The sequence below is a fragment of the Homarus americanus genome, unplaced genomic scaffold (assembly GCF_018991925.1).
Source record: "Homarus americanus isolate GMGI-L3 unplaced genomic scaffold, GMGI_Hamer_2.0 scaffold25827, whole genome shotgun sequence".
Classification (NCBI taxonomy): domain Eukaryota; kingdom Metazoa; phylum Arthropoda; class Malacostraca; order Decapoda; family Nephropidae; genus Homarus; species Homarus americanus.
The window spans coordinates 5,541,633-5,564,967 of NW_024738300.1; the positions used below are offsets into that span (position 1 = coordinate 5,541,633).

At 39.1% G+C, this 23,335-nt stretch overlaps 1 protein-coding gene across 1 annotated transcript in view; it reads left to right on the plus strand.

Moving 5' to 3' along the window:
* The window catches only part of LOC121873803 (glutamate receptor ionotropic, kainate 1-like), a 30,822-nt gene extending 18,231 nt beyond the window's left edge, over window positions 1-12,591 (plus strand). Inside the window, exons 5-8 of the mRNA XM_042377507.1 lie at window positions 2,893-3,073; window positions 7,694-7,793; window positions 11,732-11,861; window positions 12,023-12,591. Coding sequence (XP_042233441.1) covers window positions 2,893-3,073; window positions 7,694-7,793; window positions 11,732-11,861; window positions 12,023-12,121 — 510 coding nt within the window. The 3' untranslated portion in view covers window positions 12,122-12,591. The remainder of the gene's footprint in view (window positions 1-2,892; window positions 3,074-7,693; window positions 7,794-11,731; window positions 11,862-12,022) is intronic.
* Window positions 12,592-23,335: the final 10,744 nt, after the last annotated feature.

The window sequence follows — 23,335 nt, forward strand, 5'->3', positions numbered from 1 at the left end:
TGTAAAAGAACAGCTTTCAGAGAGTCTTTTCCTGAGTCTATAAACAGCCTCCAATCCTCTGTCTTGTATGTTTCAGACTTGCAGAGTTGTTGCATGAGAGATACTGCGTCCTCGCAATAACAAAGGTTGTTTGCCATCTTGAAAAATGCAGACAGCTGTCTATGTCGGTAACGCGCTGTAGTGATATGCACTCCATCTTCTAGCAGGTTACGCTGCTTTAGTCTGGATCCCAAACTTCAGCTTTTTCTTTAGACAAGTTTAGGTCCCTGATGAGATCATGAAGCGCTTCTTAAGTAAATAGTTTAGGCCTGGTATTTTCAGAGTCATCCTGGTAGTCGTTTTCCATTGAGGTAGAGGTAGAATCGGAATCACTCAATTCTTGTTCAGTCGGTGGATTTGGGACTGGAAGTTCAGCACTGTGCGGTACTGGTCGGATTGCAGAAGCAATATTGGGGTACTGTACCTTGCCTCGTGTCTTGATTTTTATTCCCTTAATATTTGTGAGACAGAAGTAGCAGTCACTACTGTGGTCTTTAGGTTCACGCCATATCATTGGTACAGCAAACGGCATTCCTGAACTTCGTTTACCACACATCCACTCGCTCAGGTGGTTAACACAAGGCTTACAGGCTACATGAGGTGCCCATTTCTTGTCTTGGTCACCCAAATGACATTTGAAGTAACTTTTGTAGTTCAGTCGAACAGCTTTTGTGATTGGTTTCTTGAGGCTACCAGGAGTGAAGGCACCACATATGTAGCAAAAACTGTCAGCACCGTTCACACACTTGCGACGTTCCATGTTTTGTTAATTTCAGAGTAATTACAAATCATGCAGGTGTAGATATGCTATATCATGAATCAGCAAACTGAAACAAACAAAAAAGCACAAATCAGGACAAAATAATTGCATAAGTGGAGCCAATGAGCATATAAATTACTGTATGAATAGCATGGTACACTAAATATATAGATATGCTGGTTCTGGAAAACTGAGCCTGATACAGCTATACGAATGTCATAATTGAGTTCAGCACATACAATTACACTAGAATCAGACTGTTTTGATCCAGAGCCATGAGAATTTTTTTTTATGTTGACCAGTGTAATCAATGCAAAACTAATGAATTACCATAGTTAACGAAATAAGAATCACACATGAATACAAGAGTTGATCAATAAATTCGTTGTTTGAGAGTAAAAGGCAGTGCACCTTCAAATAATTTCTAACCTTTATTTTAATCTCCCCAATCTGTAATGCAACTGAACTAGTGACGCTTCAAAATCTTTATCCCTCTTTTAGAAAAACCTTTTTGTTGATCCCCTAACCAAACACTAGAAAAACAATCACTTCCTGATCCATAGAAAATCTCCGTCCCCGATTGTGTTTCTTCGGATTAGGGTACTAATAGTCACGAGGAGTAAAGTCTGGCGTATACCCGTGGGGTGATTGTTGAGGTAGTGTATAGTTTATCCCGCATCGCTGATAACAAGCACTGCAACTGAAGACACACCATGTCGCAACTACTCTCGCTGTTCATTTTATTGCCTGAAGCAGTTTTCCAATCAACTTTTTATGTCTCTTACCTGTGATGGTAACGCTTCTCTCTTAGTAATCGACAAGCAGGATTACTTTCCCAGTCCAGATGATGAAAAGTCATGCCTTATCCTGACGAGGGAACGCCATGAAATTTCTTGGGAAGTGGCAATGGTGTTTGTTTCCAAGCATTGCTTTGGTGTTTCAATTCATCATCGAAATGTTGAACTTATATTTTATCCAATGTGATAAACTAGTATATAATGTTTCCTGGGGTAAGACAGAAAAGTTATAAAAGTAATTTTGACGTCCTCAGTCAAGTTTTAGTACGTTAATTTGTCAACATTCGTGACACCCACCTTATAGTCACCTTACTGAGTTTTACGTTATCATTTAATATTGTGTTTACCGAAGTATGTAATGCCAACAGACTCAGAAATGAATGGCTCATTCTCCGATCGTTCATGGCGAGATTACGCACTTTTCCATTAATTTCCCTAGAAACAAACTGTAACGATTACCTGAGGTGGTGGACTTGTTTACATGAAGCTCTTGCTCTCTCTCGTTTAGATTCTACGCACCACTTAACAACAGTGAAATAAGCTGCAGAAACGTTCCTTAATGTTTGTTCATGTTTGCATGAACTTCCTGCGTAGTTCTACCCTACAAAAGGAGATATCTGATGATTTCGATTTCACTGTTGATATGCCTCAAGCAAACAATAAAATTTAATAAACACTATCAAAACAACGTTTTATTTTAGAAAAGTACAATTTAACCCCGATATTTGAATAGAAGTTTCTTGATCAACCCCTGTGTCGAGGGTTTAGTCTGAGTTAGATGATTTTAGAGCCTATAGATCTAATGCCCTCTAGTTCCTTGCATTGTTTTTAATCTATAGTTATTATTAACCTTGAGTTACATGACATCATACTGAGCACTAGTGATATCTCCAAACAGTATGTTATCTAATTATATCCTTTATATTTACACTGTCAATTAATTATCAAAATTTAGCTCCTTTTTTTTTAAACTTCTTGTGAAGTTTATGTTAATAAAAGCTTATTTTTATTAATAAAATGTTATTTTACTTCACTTTATCATCTGTATATCCTCTGGTTTAATGAAGTGAAGTTCCCATTATGATATATAAAAAACAAAACTAAAAGGTATTAATATCTATATAGTCTCTAAAATCATCTAACTCTGACTAAACCCTCGACACCTTGTTATGCAGAGTCAGTTTGTATTATATGGGCGTTTTTTTATAATTCCAATCGGACATATTTTCACGGCTAAGGGGTGACTTTAATCGCTTAACAACAATGATTTCGTTTCATGTCTGGTATTAATTCCAGGAAGCTGAGTCTGGCATATTCCGTGAAGTTGGCGATCGGGAAAAGGAAGGTCGCCTATTATGGAGAACACAGGCCCAGTTCCCCAATGACATCGACACCTGGGTGAGGAGAGGCACCCATGTCCTCATGGAGGTACATTATGGCTTGAAGATGTCTTTGGGTAAAGACTACACGAAAACAGGTGATGTTTAAAACAAATTACTATGTACAGTATACATAAGAGTATTTGGTCTTAGCTTTAATCCGTAGTTGTTCGATTTGATTTGGTTTACCCAATTATTAGAAATATTAAGAGAATTTGCTCAAAATCAGGCACATCATAGACTCCAGTGGGTGCCAAGTTCTATAAATTATATGCTAGGTCAGCCAGACAGAGTCCCAAATACGCTCGTTGTGCGGCCACACTTTTATTTCACTAATTAATTACTTTCAAGATTGCGAATGATAATCGTCAGTTCTCATTTGGAAATAAAAGGATATTAATTTTTTTCAAGTTTGGAGGGTGTTTATTAATACCAGTACAGTACATTGGCAGAGTATATATATATATATATATATATATATATATATATATATATATATATATATATATATATATATATATATATATATATATATATATATATATATATATATATATATATATATATATATATACATATGTATATATATGCTGATAACCACAAGGAAAGAAGAAAACACGAAGTTCCCAAGCGCAAGATGTGAATTACACGAAAGCGCTTGGGAACTTCGTGTTTTCTTCTTTCCTTGTGGTTATCAGCATATACCTAGATCACGCGCACCTACAGTGATTTACTTGCATAAATGTATATATATATATATATATATATATATATATTAAACACCTCAACCCGCCAGGATTCGAACCCATGGCCCACGAGCCCATGACTGTGACCGGAGAACACTAACCGCTGGACCACCAGGATACTAAAAGCAGTCCTAGACTCTGTTATATTTCACACAAAGCCTGTTCAACGAGCTTATGGAGCCGTGAACCTCTAATGGGGACTACCCGTATAACGTAGGTGGTCAGAGTAACGTTTTACCAAATCCGGCTTCGAAACACGAGGTTCCATAAAACACCACCCATCATCACTACAGATAACATCATCCATCATCATTACATATAACACCACACCTCATCACTATATATAACAATATCCATCATCACTACATATAACATCATCCATCATCACTACATATAAAAGCATCCATCATCACTACATAATAACACCATCCATCATCACTACAGATAGGTGAAGTAGTTTCCGCGATTCTAGAGCGGACACACACAGTAGGGCACCACCCTACGGGAGGCTCCACATTGTCTCACTGTAGTACATTAGGGTAGACCACATTTTTGGTTTTGCCATTAGTAGCAAGTCTGTATAGATTTTTGCCAGTTCCCACTCTGTAGCATCCAACATAGAACTGTCCATGAGAAAAGGAAGGAAACACTTGCTATCCATGCCAAGTTTGGTCAGGGCGGTTCATTCGCTAGGCCTCAGTAGGACGCCACCCTCCGAGAAGCTCCACATTGTCTCACTGTTCATTCCCCAAAACTTCTTCTTCCATCACTAGTTCATTAACGGCGTATATAAGTTCCACCAAGTCTTCACTACAACGGTACAGCCAAGTATATTTTTTTAGCATTAAACTGTTATTATTTTATTGTCAATAATCACTACATATAACATCATCCATCATCACTACATACAACATCCATCATCACTACATATAACATCATCCATCATCACTACATATAACACCATCCATCATCACTACATATTACAACATCCATCATCACTACATATAACACCATCCATCATCACTACATATAACAACATCCATCATCACTACATATAACACCATCCATCATCAATACATATAACACCTTCCATCATCACTACAGATCGGTAAAGTATTTTCCGAGATTCTCATGCGAACACGCAAACAAACAAACCCCCCTACAAACAGACGGGCGGCTCATATGCTAGGCCACGGTAGGACGCCACCCTCCAGGAGGCTCCACTTTGTCTCACTGTTCAGTCCCCAAAACTTCTTCTTCCACCAATAGTTCATTAACGGTGTATGTAAGTTCCACCATGTTTTTCACTACAATGTTACAGCAAAGTATATTTTTTAGCATTAAACTGATATTATTTTAAGTCTAATCATCACTACATATAACAACTTCCATCATCATCACTACATATAACACCATCCATCATCATCACTACATATAACACCATCCATCATCACTACAGATCGGTAAAGTAGGTTCCGAGATTATCGTGGGGACACACAAACACATATTTCTTTGTTTATATATATATATATATATATATATATATATATATATATATATATATATATATATATATATATATATATATATATATATATATAAAATCGCACGGGAAAAGGGAAACAACGGAGCACCTTAGCTTTCGTCTTTATTCAAGACATCTTCAGAGGCAACTGGATTACGTGGACAGAGAGAGGCATAAATATACAGGGTGACCTTAAAAACATAAGGACAGGTCATAATGATGTCATCCACTAATCCCCACACCAACACACACGTAGAGGAGCTTAAGAGAAGGGGGGTGACGTGACTAGTCAGGTCAGGTCAAAAATATGGGACCCACTAAATAACTATCATACATCAAGATCAAAGGTTTTCAAAGCATTTTTAACCTTGGGCCACTGACAAATAAATTTATGTAACATATTATCAGTTTTGAACTGACCATCACTAAGGTTTATTGATTTTAATTTCTTAATCAAACTAGCTTCAGCCAGAAGTCTTTCTGTGACACAAGATGATTTAAATACTTCTGAGCTTTTTTTTTTTTTGCAGGGATTACCCCACCGGGGCACAGGTCACTGACCCACATTGGGCCTGGAGGGCGAAAATGTAATAACAATAATAATAATAATAATAATAATAATAATAATAATAATAATAATAATAATAATAAATAATAATAATAATGATATAATAATAATAATAATAATAATAATAATAATAATAATAATAATAATAATAATAATAATAATAATAATAATAATAATAATAATAATAATAATAATAATAATAATAATAATAATAATAATAATAATAATAATAATAATAATAATAATAATAATAATAATAATAATAATAATAATAATAATAATAATAATAATAATAATGGTAAGAGAAACAATTGAGATCCTGCAATTGTGTGTAAATGAGACAGAAAGTCAGATGAGCAACCTGGGACTTAGTCACAATCTTTGTAATGCCATATAGCAGCAGGGTCTACCATTAGACAATACATTATGCCTCCAATATCTTCCCAGGCGGTAGTACCACCCTGAATGCATTTTTGCTTTCAGACCTGTTGTTACACTAAGGGTTAAATAGACAGCCAGGCCATTCAACCGTAAACCCATGCCATGTGGGTCATAGGTGGATCTGAGTATTGATCTTTTCTGGACAGGACGATGCCTCGCTATAAAATTTGCGTATTTTATAACACAATAACATTTAATCGGCAAAGCCTCTCAGAAAGAGAGTCGGTACGGCATATTTCTTTGGGATTATTTTGTTCTTAGGACTTTCAGTTCCCAGAAAACGACTCTTCATATCATCAATGTAGTCGTGTTTAGTCAAGTGAACGATTACAGAAATTTACCAACAATTTTCTGAAGTGTATTTCTCTTGGGAATCTAAAGTGGTGAACATCTGAGCCTGATGTATTTAATTTCCATTAAACCAGCCAAAAACTGAAAATTTATACGGTATTGTTACACAAAATTACCGTGTTGTTATTTCAAAACATGAGATACCGCACTCCAAGTTGTTGCCTGCTCGCTGCTTTGTGTAAGACTCGTTCCTGATCCGCAACGGCTTTATCATGACCTAACACCCTACATGGTTCTTCTTTGATGTCGCCATCATTACAGTCTTAACGGAGTCTGCCCACAAAGAGGAATTGTCAGTGGTACCGTCATATCGTACCACAAGTGACTGTTGTGTGAAAGTTAAGGATCATGCCTTTATAAAAATGCCTTATTTCTGTTACTGGTTACACATGTTAAGCATTTGTTAGACATCACACGTTTTGTCTATTGACCTCTGGCTCAGGAGCGAGGTGTGTGTGTGTGTGTGTAGGACCACACTGGACAAAACGACAAACCACTTAAGAGTGCCAGAAACATAACCAAGCAAGCAGCAACCCTGAGTCTAAGTGGATTTAACACAATGTAAAAGTAATAGTGAGGTATTTCACAGCCAACCATCTCCTGTGAATAGTGTTCAAAATTGTTCTTTTATATATTAATAATTGCAGAGAACTAAATTTTATGTCTCATGTGATACCGCTTGTGAGGACGCTAACTACAAGTATTTACCACGATGTTTTTAATTGAGTGTAACCCAACACGGTCAGGACCGGCTCACGTGACGTCATAGACCTGCTTAGTGGGGGAGGGAACGTACACGCTAGCCTACCTTAGTAGGTGCCTGCACGAATTTCCGTTAGTCCATCAGTCATAGTTTAACGTCGTACTGTAAAATATTACAAATTAAAGCGGGTTACCCACACCTGATGACTCATTAGGAACAGTGCAGATACAGAACACTGCTTAGTAAGCTTTCGATACAGAGGGAGGCAGCTGCAAAGTTAGGCACTCATTTATAGGGATCTAACTAGGATAGAGGTCGAGTGCTGTGTTCACTCTGCCATCGCATCTCTGAAGCATGATATCCCATATACAAATTCTTTTCCAGGAGAATGCTCATTCTACGAGTCAAAAGAGGAATTCCTGCCCTTAATATTTGCCATGGTTGGCCCAAAGAACAGTCCACTTGTACCAGCTATAAGTAAGAGGTACAGTAAACTCACGGACAAAATTTCGTATATTCCGATCAGGAGGTATTTTTATGCTGGATCTCTTAACTTTTCACTCTGTTTACCAACAGATGGCGCGCTTCTGAAAGTAGTTTTTGGTTTATGTTCGTGCATGTAGGTGTGTGTGTGTGTGTGTGTGCACAGGGTGGCGTAATGCATCTAGTGTGGCAACATTATGTTCGTGTTAAGATGCAGGCAGTACTTACTTCTTCTTGCTTCACCTACCGCTGCTGGCTAGCCCTTGTGGTGAACAGGGAAGCAACCTTGCGTAGGTCTTCCTCTGCCAGTACACAGCATCTTCACCATCAAGACACCTGCTGTGCCTCCTCGTGGCACCACACAGTAACTGGGTGCCTCATGGGTCCAGGCTAGACCAGCAAATCTCAGAGCAGCAGTGGACCCCAGAGAGATGGCACATAGGCCCACTGACATATGGAGACGCCCAGGCGCCTATCACCACTGTCCCACTGCCTTGCGGATTAACCTTGGTAGCAATAAGGCTACACGGTGGAGCCCCACATCAGGCAGAGATGATTAGAGATCTCAAGTAAGACCCCAACGGTGGTGTAGGCGGAAGAGGTGACCAATATGGAAACCCAACAACTACACCGGCTGATGAAGGCCATGCAGGATGAACAGGCTACTAAGGCTAAATCCAACAAACTGGGCAACCATCAGTCCAATGCAACTCTCCCTCTCTCCAGTCGTTGCAACTCTTGCACCACTGGACCAGGAAAATGGAGAGCCAAGATGTGTGGCTACAACCTGCGCTCCTGCCTCACCACATAAATCAACTCTCGCACGGCCATATTCCAGCTCAACATACTTTTCATCATCATCAAAATCCCTATACGGGCCAAAAATTCTATAATGACAGATGAATGGCGATGGGGACAGGCAGAGATGACTGCCAGGAGTCTCCAGTCACAACTCTGCACATGGTCTGCATAGATTAGATGGTCGTTTAGGTGCTGGGATCTAGGCAGCAGTGCAATCAGACCCTGTTTGCGGGACTGAGCAGCCCTTTCCAGGAGCCATTCTGCTCTCCCCACATGGGGAGGGGGCTAGAAAGGGTACCCTGAACATAACCTGCCTAAAAAAGCAACCTGGCTGGGTAGCTGCACCCAGTAAGGTCAACTTAATGCGATCGAAAACATAATCACAATCACAGATCTAAACAAAAACAAACTATGCAACCTCTTATGGTCGTTATATGGAATGGCAGGACCCTTCTGGATACTGACACAAGAGAGCGCCCTAAAAGACGAATCACCGTTATGGCAAAAGAACTGTTTAGGTATAACATCGACAAAGCAGCCATTAGTGAGTTCCCGCTCCCAGACGAGGGTCGGCTCACAGAACGGGGTCCAGTTATACCTTCTGCTGGAAGGGTAAACCTGCTGTGGAGAGAAACTGCATTTTCGGAGTTGGCTTTTCCATTCGCCAATACATCCTCCTGTACATAGGCTAACTGAAATGTCTGTTGGGATCAACGAGTGCCTTATGATACTCCGAATCCCGCTGAATCACTCACGCCATGCCTTATTTATCAGTGCATACGCCCCAACACTGGATGTAGAGGATGACATCAAGGAGGCCTTTTATGCCGGCCTTGATAGAGTGCTAACGTCTATCCACAGAGAAGAAAAGGTTGTGCTCCTAGGTGATTTCAATGCCAGAGTTGGCAGAGATGTTGACATGTGGCAGGGAACCATAGGTAGAAACGGAGTAGGCAAGTGTAATCACAATGGCTTACTTCTCTTCAACAAGTATGTTGAACACAACCTAACTGTCACCAACATTTTGTTTAGGCAGGCCCTCAAGTCCAAGGGTTTTTGGTAACACCCACTGGCATCTCATTCACTGCATCATTGTCAGAAAAAGAGATCGCCGGGGTGTCCTCATCACCTGAGCCATGCGTGGTTCAGACCACTAGGACACAGATCATCTGCTCGTCAGAGCCAAACTTTTCCTCCTCGTCGCCCTAAAAAGGCGAAAGCAATAAGCCTCCAGAAGATGCTTTACCACCAAGATACTAGAGGATCCAACGGCATCACATGCTTTCAGAGAGCAGCTCAACGATGGGCTGATAAACAACCCAACAACAAACAACCAAAATCCCAGTGCCGAATTGGATCCCATCAAAGCTGTTATCACAAAAACCTGCAACGAGACCCTCAGCCATGTCAAAAGAAAACCCTAGGATTGGTTTGATGAAAATGTCCTGGAAATCGAAGTACTTGCCAACAATAAACGTGCTGAGTTCACTGAGTGGCAAAACAACCCAATGTCTCGGACCAAAGCTGATACCTTTAGTGAGAAGAAGGCTCCCACCTATCCACCACTGCAGACATCGATGAAGAAATCCAACATCGGATCTGATGTGCATCTCAAGCTTTTGACAGACTCCATACCCATTTTTTTAGCTATAGGGGGCTGCAATTTGCACGTGTATCAAGCAGTGGACCTCCCACCTTGCTGTATGGCAGCGAGTCATGGGTCACTTACAGGAGGCACCTCAAGGCACTTGAAAACTTTCACCTACTTTCACCTCCATTCAATCCTTCGAGTTCGCTGAGAAAACAAGAGAACAAATGCCAGTATTCTAGCTGACACCAACAACTACGTTGGACTGGCCATGTTACCCGCATGAACAACAGTAGGCTGCCAAAGCAACTACTTTACAGTCACCTAACGAATAGCAAACGTAACACTGGCGGCCAACGGAAAGGTATAAGGATAGTCTTATGACAAACCTGAAAAAGTGCCAAATCGGCCCCCTCACCTGGGAGAATACCATAACACTTGGAGGAGCACCACGCGAGAGAGAGTCAATACTTTCGAGTTAGCCCGACTGCATACCGAGGCAGACAAATACAGGTGTTGAAAAGACACTGACGACGCCCTTCGCGCACTAGATGTAGCCCTCCACACGTGCAATATCTGTGGACGGCCCTGCCGATCGCGTATCGGTCTTTCGAATCACCTCAAAGCTCACCAACGAAGGTGGCATCTCTAATAACTCATATCATTGTACAGTATCATAGCTGGATGATAGTCATACTCGATTCCATGTGATTACAGAGTAGTAGTATGTAGGTTTATGTGTGTGTGTTTGTTTGTGTTTGTATAATATACCAACACGCAAACAAACACACAAGACTATATATATATATATATATATATATATATATATATATATATATATATATATATATATATATATATATATATATATATATATATATATATATATATATATATATATATATATATACACTAACACACACACACACACACACACACACACACACACACACTTGGTCTTAATTATCGTGCCGGTTGTAGGACATTAATTCATCATTCATTTTTAATATGGATGGTTAAAATTGTACTTAGAAACATATCAAATACGTAATATATATATATGTATTTGTCACATATGCTGAGACAATAAACTTCACATGAATAATTACAACTGATTTGATATGTTCTGTTGTATAGCCGTCCATACACACACGTGCACATGTAAACCTACATGCAGGCACATGCATACATACACCAAAAACTACTAAGAGAAGCGCGCGATCTGTTGGTAAACAGAACAACTTGTTTATGAATTTTTAGACTCAAAAGTTCAGGGATTCAGAGTCCATATACCCCCAGATCGGAGCATACGATTAATATTACTTACACAAAAATATATATTTTTCGATACAAGACTGAACAGCTACTTTTACTGATAAATGTAAAATATTATCAATAGTGGTAATAGTGCTATTTTTTTTTTCATGCTTCAACTTCTTTACTTATTCAGTTACCAACACTTTTTGGAAATAAGTTTCATACATCATTTAATATCACCAAGAAGTAATGCAAGTTTTTCTATTTATGGCAATTATGTTTTCGACTAACAGGATTACGTCGATGACGGAAGCTGGGTTATTTTTCCAGTGGCTTAAAACAGAGGAGCCAAACTCCACCGTGTGTTACCGAACACCTACCAAGGTCACTGTCAAGACTTCTCTCTCTCTTACTAACATATGGGTAAGTTATTTCTTAAGTATTACCAAAAATTACAGTGTCTTTGATAATTGCTACAGTCTTAGGAAAGATATCATATTTGTTTTTATTCATAGATGTGAATCAATGTGCATTTATATCACGAGTGTCTTGGTAACTAACAAAGTCATCTTTTTGCACTTCAGGGAATGTACGTGATCCTCGCTGCTGGACACCTTGTCAGTCTGTCTGTACTGTGTCTTGAGCTTCTGAGCCTTCATCTTAAACATACTGGGATTAAATAACGTAGAGAATATAAAAAATAATAATATGCTATATTCCTATTTATATCTCACACATGAGTTATTTTTTCCATAAAACTTCGGAATTTAAATGTTGCCATACAAGTCTTGATGAAACAGCACGTTTAACTACTGCAGAGTTCAATGCATTATTTTCAAACCGTTTCTCAGTCATCTTAATGTCAGTCACTAAGACGCAGTGTATCATGTCTTTAAAAAAAATAATTAATTTAGATCCCATTGAGTAAGAACGCCTTCAGACACCCTCTTACCACATCTGAGTTATTTATTCCTTTTTAATTCACAAACATTATATTCTTTACCTTTATATTTTCTGATATTTTGGTCTGCAGGTAATTAAAATAATTTATCTGTATAACTAAACACTACAGAGACTACTACAGTTTTTGCTGAGATATTGTGTAATTTTTCCTGACTTTAATGCTACTGTATGCAATAAATGTAGAGACAAGGGAAATGTATTACTTATTTTCATAATTAGACTGTAAAAAAGAGGAGTAAAATGCTTGTGGTAAAGACGTGGACAGCAGGAGTTGTCTTGAGGAATTTTCCGAAGAAAATTTTATATTTTTAGCATTCCAAATATATAATTTCCTATAATCTAAATAATTTATTTGAGACGTGTTAATTGAAAAAGCAATATACTTTGGATATTTTTAACAGTTCATAGGAACGCCAATATCACATGCATTTGTATTCCATATTCCTGTAATTCATCTAAAGTTGTGTCTACCGATTACCTGGAGATATGATTTACCATCACAGTCGCAGATAACTACTGTATATTGCAAAGTTGACTAGAATGACGTGGTGTGCTATTTAACCTTGATAACGCGGTTGCCCAAAAGTTTTAGCTGTAAAGAATTTGGAGCATCGCTGGTTTAAGTGAATTTCAGTTCAATGAAAATTACTTTATGTCAAAAGTAAATCAATTTGAATATATACAGTCCTTCACTCCCTAAATACGATCTCTTTTGTTAAACCCTTGTTCTCCTATGGGAATCTATACAATCACAAACACTACTATTTTTTATTTTTTTTTAAACATAAATACTTTTATCGTTAATGATGTTCCATCATGTCTGGGTTTTTTTTTCGTATATCTCAAGAAAAAGGTCAGTTCTTCACCAACTACTAAGTGCATTTGTACAACCCAAGAATCGTTAAATTAATTCACAGGACTTCATTAACTGGCTGTTGTGGTACGTTGTCTGTTTTGTTTTGTGTTCTGGAGAATCATGCACCATAATTCTATGTACACAATTGTATCCAGCTATTTCATGTAAATTTAATCTTCAGTAATCTACACAAAGGAAGAGGTATATCGGCCTTGCATTTTTATTATGAGCGTTAAGCTACTCTACTTAGGTTGAAAGGTAACAATTTGCTTTTCATATTCACTTATGCGTTTATGTGTATCCACCATACTCTTTTGTTCAGTAGATGTGATGTATATAATGAGAGAAGCAGTCATAAGTTACTGATATCATGGGATTATTTTATTAATTTATTGAATAGACTGATATTTTCTGAATAAAATGCATCTTTCCAGAGTCGAGAATAATATGTGTATTCATGCACTATATCACTGATTATGATCCTAGACTAGCTGTAATAGTTTTGAGACTGGAAATCGCTAGCTATGTTTACAGAAATTTGGGAATACATGGGTCGCATGACGTTAAAAAAAGTGTTGAAATTTCCGTATTCTTATAATAAATATATTATAAACTAATTTGAAACCTCTTATTACTTAGATTAATTGGACATATAATAAAATGACAATTAAAACACTCAAATATAAGCTGAATACAAAAAAGGGGATCATCATCAATATTCGCCATGTGAATACATGGCATAATTCAAACTCTCTTATCAATGAATATATCTCAAGCTACATATCCACCAATTTTGGTGTTTTCCTCACTATTTGAAAAGTTCTGCCTTTCCGCGGGACTGCAAAATTAATCTGGATATGTAGCAAGATATATTTGAAGGTTTAATTCAAAGTAATTTGGCATTTTAAAAAGTTGCAATATCCCGAAAAATTGATCATGAAACTGAAGAACGCAATCAGGATATCAGAGAGACACAGCTGAGGAAGAAGGCGGTACGAAGAAGAAGATGGCTGTTCCAAATTCATAAGAAGCCGATGATGTGGATACTCTTACAAAAAGAGGGGACGAGGATAGCCAACGCGTCGGGAATTATGACTGGCGATATTCTGAAAACAAAACAATGTAATCATAATATCAGCCAAGCATAGTTTAAGAGATGCGGTATAGCAGATGTTCGGCTACAGCATTGCGTGCACTCACTGTGTTAGTGACCAGAGGAAATGGCCGCCGTGGATCGTTGTGTTGTGGGGGAAGAGGGACGGTGTGTCAGGAAAGACGAACCACTGGCCACTCTGTTAAGTCAGATGGAGCAGTTGAAGAGTGAGATAGACGCTCCAAAGGGGGAGAACGAAGCCCTCAGGACTGAACTCCTTCAGGTAGGTGTCCTGCCTAGCAGGACACCTTCAACGGAGGAGCAGGCGTGGAGAGTGGTTGTTTCCAAGGGGACTAGGGTCAGACTCGGGAAAGCTGACCAGGGTGTGGAGTGCAGTAACCCGTACCAGAGGTTGGAGGAAGCTGGCGGGGATGAGAAGAGGCAGGACGAGGAAGAGAAGAGGCAGGACGGTGTGGTGCCAGGAGAGAAAAGGGCAGTTGTTCAAACCCTGCCCAGTGGTAAGGTCGTGGTAGTTGGGGACAGCCAGGTGAGGTTTTTATATAGGACTTTTTGTGCAAGAGATAGCAGACGTAGGGCTAAGGTGTGTTTTCCTGGGGCTGGGATAGGGCATGTAGCTGAGGGGATAGATAGGGTTTTGTCAGGGGAGGGTACCAAGCCAGTAGTGTGTCTTAGTGTGGGAGGTAACGACATAGGAAAGGTTAGGAGTGAGGAACTTTTCAAGAGGTATAGGGAGGCGCTGGGGAAGGTTAGAGATAGGAGAGGGATCCCGATAGTATGTGATGTCTTGCCTAGAAGAGGAGTTGGTCGTGAATGGCTGTCCAGGGCAATTGCTATAAATTGCCGACTGGAAAAACATTGTGCAAAAAATGGTTGGGCATTCATTGATAACCGGCAACCATTCAATGGCAACGACTACCTGTACAGTCGTGACGGAGTACACTTGTCTCGTGCGGGGGTAAAGACGTTGTCTGCATCCCTAGAGCGTGAAATTGTCACTCCAAATGGGGGGGGGGGGTGCCAGTAGAGAGAGGTCGGGGTAAGTAGGAGTCAAAAAACAAGCAGGCCCTGGGAAGTAAAATTGGTTACTCAGGACAAGGGGTAAAACAGGACCAGGGAAGGGTAGGTTTAAATGTATTCTATACAAACAGTCGGAGTGTTAGAAATAAAATAGACTTGCTGAGAGCAGTTGTATGTACCGAGAATGTAGACGTCATAGCAATCACCGAAACTTGGATGAATCTGGTGAGCAAATTTTTTTTATCAGAGTACCACATAGAAGGGTACAACCTTTTTCACAAGGACAGGAAGGTAGGAAGGGGGCAGGGGTCGCACTCTTCGTCAGGGACACATTATTATATTGTATTAATAATTCATGAAAGGGTGAAATAGGAAGAGAGTCTGTATGGGTAGAAAGTAAGGAAGGAAGCGAAAAACTAATTATGGGAGTGATTTACAGGCCCCCAAGTCTTGCGAAAGAAGCAACTCAGCCCACATGGCAGGAAATGAGAAGGACAGCAAAATACAACAACCTGTGCATTATGGGGAATTTTAACTTCAGAAATATTGACTGGGATAACATTGTAGGTGACTTTTAATATGAAGACTTCCTAGACGCAGTGCAGGACAATTTTATGAAACAACTAATTACAGTAGGGGAAGAACTAGGTAACAATGATCACAGAGAAATCAGGTTCATCCTAAATTGGGAAACGAAAAACAATGACAATATGGTCAGAGTCCCAAACTTTCGATTGGCTGATTATGAGGGGTTAAGAAGGTACCGAGGTGATCTCACCTGGGAGCAGTCAGGTCAGTCTCCAGTAGGAACGGGTGAGGTCACAGGTGACACAACAATTGATCAGGACTATAATATATTCACTCATATACTACATAAAGCACAAGAACAAAATATACCATACAGAAAAATTAGGTCAAATAAGAATGAGCCATGGTGGATGACCAGAAAACTTAAACATGACATAAGAATAAAGAAAGGAATTTATAAGAAAATAAAGGGAGGGGAGGAGCAGCTCAGAAATAGGTATAATGAACAATCTAGGAATGCTAAGAAAATTATAAGGAAGGCAAAGAGAGACTAAGAAATCAGGATAGCAAGAGAATCCAAGGCGAATCCCAAGGGATTTTTCCAGGTATATAGGACAAAGGTCAAGGACAAAGTTGGGCATTAAAAGTCAGGGAGGGGAGAAGTGATAAATGGCAGTGAAGAAATAAGCAAAGCATTGAACAACTACTTCTTATTAGTTTTCACAGAAGAAATTCACGAGGAAATGCCAGAGGTGGAACTGATATTTAGGGGAAATGAAGAAGAGAAATTAAAGAATATCACTATCAGAAAAGAGGATGTTCTTAAGAAGATAAATAAATTAAAGAAGACAAAATCTCCAGGGCCGCATGAAATTTTCCCTTGAGTCTTGAAAGAGTGTAAGGAACAGATTAGCAGACTCCTCGTCAATTTATCTACAAAATCATTAGACACTGGAAACAGGCAAATGTAGTATCCATATTCAAAAAGGGAGACAAAGCATGAGCGTCAAATTACCGGCCGATCAGTTTGACGTCAATAGTGGGGAAATTTCTTGAATCAATTATAGCAAACATCATCCGATCGCATTTAGAGAAAAGCAAATTAATCTACGAATCTCAACATGGGTTTACAAAGGGAAAATCTTGTCTAACAAATCTGCTGACGTTTTATAGGAAACTCTTCGAAACAGTAGTTAACGACTAAAATTACGATGTTATTTACTTAGACTTTAGCAAAGCATTTGACAGAGTACTGTATCAGAGGCTTCTGAGAAAAGTTAAGGCTCATGGTATCAAGGGGAAAGTTTTAAATTAGATAAAATCATGGCTCACCGATAGAATGCACAGGGCCAGCATAGATGGTGTTAAATCTGAGTGGGTGCTGTGTAACCAGTGGGGTTCCCCAGGGGTCAGTACTGGGCCCACTCCTGTTCATAATCTACATAAACGATCTAGTTACTGGGATCAGCTGTGACACAAGCAAGTTTGCGGATGACACCAAAATAGGGCGGCAGATTAATTCAGGGCAGGATGCAAATGCCCTACCGGAGGATTTAAATAAACTGCAAGAGCGGTCAGAAAAATGGAAAATGAAATTCAACACCAGCAAGTGCGGCATACTTAATATTGGAAGAACAAATATTGTCAATGTATACACCCTTAACAACATTACTCTAGAGAAGTCGACTTGTGAAAGAGACTTAGTGGTATTTGTAACCCCGGAAGTACATCCTACAAAACAGTGCATTAATGTTCGAAATAAGGCAAACAGAGTATTTGGTTTTATATCTAGAAGTGTAAGTAATAAGAGTGCAGAGGTCTTATTGCAACTTTATCTTGAGCTAGTCAGGCCGCACCTCGATTATGCGGTTCAGTTCTGGTGCCCTTATTATGGAATGGTGCAGCGAAGAATGACGAAAATGATTTTGGGACTTAGAAACCTTCCATATCAAGATAGGTTAAAGAAACTAAACTTGCATTCCCTAGAAAGACGAAGAGTGCGGGGAGATATGATAGAAGTATTTAAGTGGGTGAAAGGATTCAATAAAGGGGATATAGATAAAGTTCTTATAATATCCGAGCAGGATAGGACTCGTAGCAACGGATTTAAGTTGGATAAGTTTAGGTTTAGGATTGAGATAGGAAGGAACTGGTTCACAAATAGGGTGGTGGACGAGTGGAACATGCTTAGCAACTCTGTAGTAAGAGCTGGAATGCTGGAAAGGTTTAAAAGGAGGCTAGATAGATTCATGGATGATAGAGAGTGGTAGTAACTCTCGACAGAAGCAGCCATGCACAGGCCAACCGGCCTATTGCAGACTCCTTATTTTCTTATGTTCTTATGTTCTTATATGTACCTTGAAATGCAATTAATCTACAGTTCATAACCGGACTCATAAAACATACATTTTTTTGCAAATTTATTGGATTCCGTGACACAAAAATGAAGATAAATTGTACAATATGATAACAAGAATAAGCTATATGTTACTCACAGGCTGTATTGATTGTATCAAATCCCTCTGGTATATACTACAAATGTAATGATTGTTAATCAGGCAAAACAGCTTACAGCCCAGAGAAATACAACACATATAACAGTAAGTAGATGCCCAGGAGAGGTCAAGGACAAGGTACCTGAGTTAACCCCACGTTAAGACCGTGTTTCTCAAGAAACGCACCTGGGCAAACACAGCTGTCCAGACCTGACCCAAGTAGAGGTCACGGTTCTCACTGACACGCGATTAGCTTAACCCGGCGTTATGACCGTGTTGCTCAAGAAGCTACCCCCCAGCCAGTACACCTGTCACCTGAACAGACAAACCCAGATTAGTGACGATATCTTCCGGCTCGTGACCGCCAATATATAGGCCCTGCAGCTCCTCCTTCAACATAACCAAACTAGGCACAGAAGAAACCGTCATGGAAATAGACCCTATCACCCAAGCAGTCACACCACACCGCAAATCATCAGATTCCACAAGTCAGCAAACAGAGAAACCACAACCTGCAAAAGCTGATCCAACCAAAGCGAAATTAAGACAAGAATTCCACTCTGGCCATCGTGCCCCCCCATCTTCACCAAGCGATGTGCAGCCAGCAGACCTAGGCAATGAGATCGGCATCCGCTTCTATTCAGTCAACACACCACCTACGGGTTCACCCAGGGACGTTCTTGTCTCACAAATTTGCTTAGCTTTTTCTCAGAAGTATATGAAGCGGTAGATAATGATAAGTCATATGATATAATTTATTTAGATTTCAGTAAAGCATTCGATAGAGTCCCTCATGAGAGATTGATAAGGAAGGTAGAAGCACATGGAATAGGTGGATCAGTATTAAAATGGATTAGGTCATGGTTAACTGGTAGGAAACAAAGAGTCAGCATAAATGGATTAAAGTCAGACTGGGGTGCGGTCAAAAGCGGAGTTCCCCAGGGATCTGTATTAGGCCCTCTGCTGTTTGTTATATTCATTAATGATCTTGATTTAGGCATAACTAGTAGGATTAGTAAATTTGCAGATGATACCAAAATGGGGAGAGTGATAAATTCAGACAGTGACTTTGAACACCTTCAAAGAGATCTAGATACCTTACATGAGTGGTCAGTAGACTGGCAAATGAATTTTAATACTGATAAATGCAAGGTACTACAGATAGGGAAGACGAATACAAACGTTAAGTATAAACTAGGTAACACGGAAATAGAAAACTCAGTTTGTGAAAAAGATCTAGGTGTATTTGTTAGCAACGACTTGAAACCTAGAAAACAATGTATTAGCGTTCGCAACAAGGCAAACAGGATTCTTGGGTTCATATCTAGGTCTGTGAGTAACAGAACTGCTGACGTTATCTTGAAACTTTACCTAGCATTAGTGAGGCCACACATGGGTTATGCGGTTCAGTTCTGGTGTCCTTATTATAGAATGGACATAGATTCTTTGGAGAGAGTACAAAGAAGAATGACAAAAATGATCCATAATATTAGAAACCTTCCATATGAAGAAAGACTGAAAAGCTTAGGCACATTCATTAGAGAGGCGTAGAGTTAGGGGAGATATGATAGAGGTGTACAAGTGGGTAAGTGGGATTAACAAGGGTAAAATGGAAGATGTTCTGAAGCTCAGTAATAACGAAATAACTAGAACAAATGGCTTTAAATTAGATAAATTCCGATTCAGAAAGGATATAGGCAAGCACTGGTTTGGTAATAGAGTTGTGGATATGTGGAATAGGCTACCGAGTGCTACAGTACGATCGGGGACGCTAGGGAGCTTCAAGACGAAGTTGGATTGGCACATGGAAGTGCTGGGATGGGTGTGAAAGGGATCTGCCCTGTATGGGCCAGTCGGCCTCCTGCAGTATCCCACTTTCTTATGTTCTTATGTTCTACAATAACAAATGACAGACTTCTGCAGGAAATCAAGGAAGGCACAGTAAAATTCACCTACGAAGACGATAGGGTAGAAGAAACCTATATAGACCAATTGATAACTGCAGGACTTATAAACACCAAATACAATAGAATTGAAAAAGTGGATGTAACTAAATTTAAGAAAATCAGAACGGGATTGAAGGAGGAAAGGAGTAGACACTCACCAGGAGATACACGAGCCAGCAAACACCCTACACCAAGTTCTCGGGATCCACGATTACACAAATAAATTGTTAAAGATAATTCAGCACAACGTCCTTGCCTGGAATCTGACGAGGAAATCAGAACTCACCAACATATACAGCACAATAGACCCAGACATCATCCTTATCAACGCACATGGTCGGAAAGAAGGTGACAAAATCAAGATCTTTAACTACCATGTACATCAAATGAACATACACGATGAACCACACGACGGCATAGCAATAGCTATAAAACGCAACATACAATACAAAATCATTGACAACTTTCATAGCAACTTTCTTGCAGCCGAAGTAAATACAACCAGAGGCCCAATATCAATAGGAACGTCATATTTAACATTCAGAAGGCCAATATTCCCTACAGGGGACATCTTAAAACTAATGAGGCAAAACAATCCAGCATACTTCATAGGAGACCTCAATGCTAAACACACAACCTTAGGAAACAATATCAGAAACCCAGGAGGAAAAATTCTACATGCTCTCATCGAACATGGGACAATAACACACCTTGGGCCCGACTTCGCAACTTACGTATCAGCCGGTAACACTGGGAAACCTGACATTGTTTTAACCAATAGGCATCACCATCTAAACGTACATCTAAAAGCTGGACCCACAACAACCAGTGATCATTTACCCATAATAGCAACTTTATCCACATCCCCGATACAAATTCCATCAATCCCAAGATTTTCACTTAATAGAGCAAATTGGGAAAAATTTAAATTGGATCTCAGCAAAAACGAACCAACACTCCTACACAACAAAGACACAACTGAGGTTGACAAATCGCTGGATACATGGTACAATGAAGTAACAACAGCAATGCAAAACAACATCCCAAAAACAACATACCGTACATTACCACATGCACAATTAACATATGAAGAGAAAATGATTCAAACTAGATTCACCAATCTTTATGAATACACAAAAACACACGGGTGGAGCAATGACAACAGAATATTATACAGGAATCTAAAAGAAGAACTGAAAGACATAAGCAAGAACAAACACAATGAAAAATGGAACAAACTGATCCAGGATACACAAGCAGATTATAGAAATCCAAAAGCATTCTGGAAAAAAATAAAAATCCTAATGGGAATTAATTCAGAAGAAACTAGCTACATAAAGGACAAAAACGGTAGAAAGGCAACAGAACCACACGATAAAGAACCAATATTTAGAGAATTCTGGAAAGATATATTCAGAATCAACGGCGAAGATAATAGAAGCTTCTGCCAAGAAACAGAACAGGCAACTAGAACATATTTGAGCCAGAACACAGAGAAATGGAAACCCACCGTAAAAATTAACCTCAATTCATTAAACATCAACAACCCAATAATTGCTCCTCTAACTCAAAATGATATTGTAAAAACAATAGCAAGCTTCAAGAATAAAGCACCTGGCATAAGCCAAATTAATAAAATCGTACTACAAAACATTCCTCAGTCTATGATCGAACAGCTCAAAAATATATACAATGCCTCACTTGCAACTGGCTTTTTCCCTACCAAATTTAAATTAGCCAAAATCAGACTCATCCCGAAAGCAGGAAAGAACCATACTCAAGCAGAAAACTACAGACCTATCTCATTACTGGAAACACCCGGTAAAATATTGGAAAAAATAATTAACCACAGACTCAGAAATTTTCTAGACCAAGAAAACAAATATAACCCGAGACAGCACGGCTTTCGAAAAAACCGAGGAACCAATACAGCAATAGCACTAATATATGAATCAATTGCAAATGCTGCAAGTAACAAAGAACAATGCAATATAATTCTAAGAGATGTTTCAAAAGCATTTGATAAAGTTTGGCATGAAGGACTGAAGTTAAAAATAATCAAATTAGACATGCCTACCAATATCACAGCACTACTATGCAATTTCTTAGATAACAGAAAGGCCAAATTAATCATCGACAACCATCTAGGACAAACCTTCAACCTTCATAGCGGAGTTCCCCAAGGCAGTAATATATCGCCGACGTTATACACTGTATACACGGCAGATATGCCGCAACCACGGCAATCAGAATATATAGCATACGCAGATGATGTAACACAGATAATCAGGTACCCGGGAAAATCCAAACAAATGATGGCCATTAGAACAAGCAGAGAAATGGAGATTATAAACAACTATGAACGAAAATGGAAGATAAAAACCAATGTCCAAAAACTCCAAATAATTCACATCGCAAAAACGAACCCATGCCCTATTATTATCAACAATCAACAAATACCATATGTTGCCAAGGGAAAAACATTAGGACTCAAGATATCCAGAAGCGGAATAATCCCTCACATCAATGAAAGAATAGCTATGGCAAGATCACAACTTACAAAGCTCAGAAGATTCCGCCAATTGGACACCAACACGCAATTGCACCTATACAAAGCACTGATCAGACCACACTTAGAATACCCTCCGATACCTCTGAACACAATCGCAAGAACTAATCAACTTAAATATCAAGCAGTGCAAAATATAGCCCTCAGAAGAGCGGCAAAACACCAACCACCATACACACAAACAGTACAAGACATACACACAGAACACGGCATAGACCCACTCAACACCAGAATACACACTCAAGCAAATGCAATATGGGAAAAAATCCAGCAAGAACAGGATCCCATACTAAACAAACTAATCGAAGAAAACAACAACACATCACACAGATGGTGGCCTAGAAGCAGGAAAAATGATAATGAAGAACCAGAGCCTCTATATACACAATAACAATAAAATAACAATAAA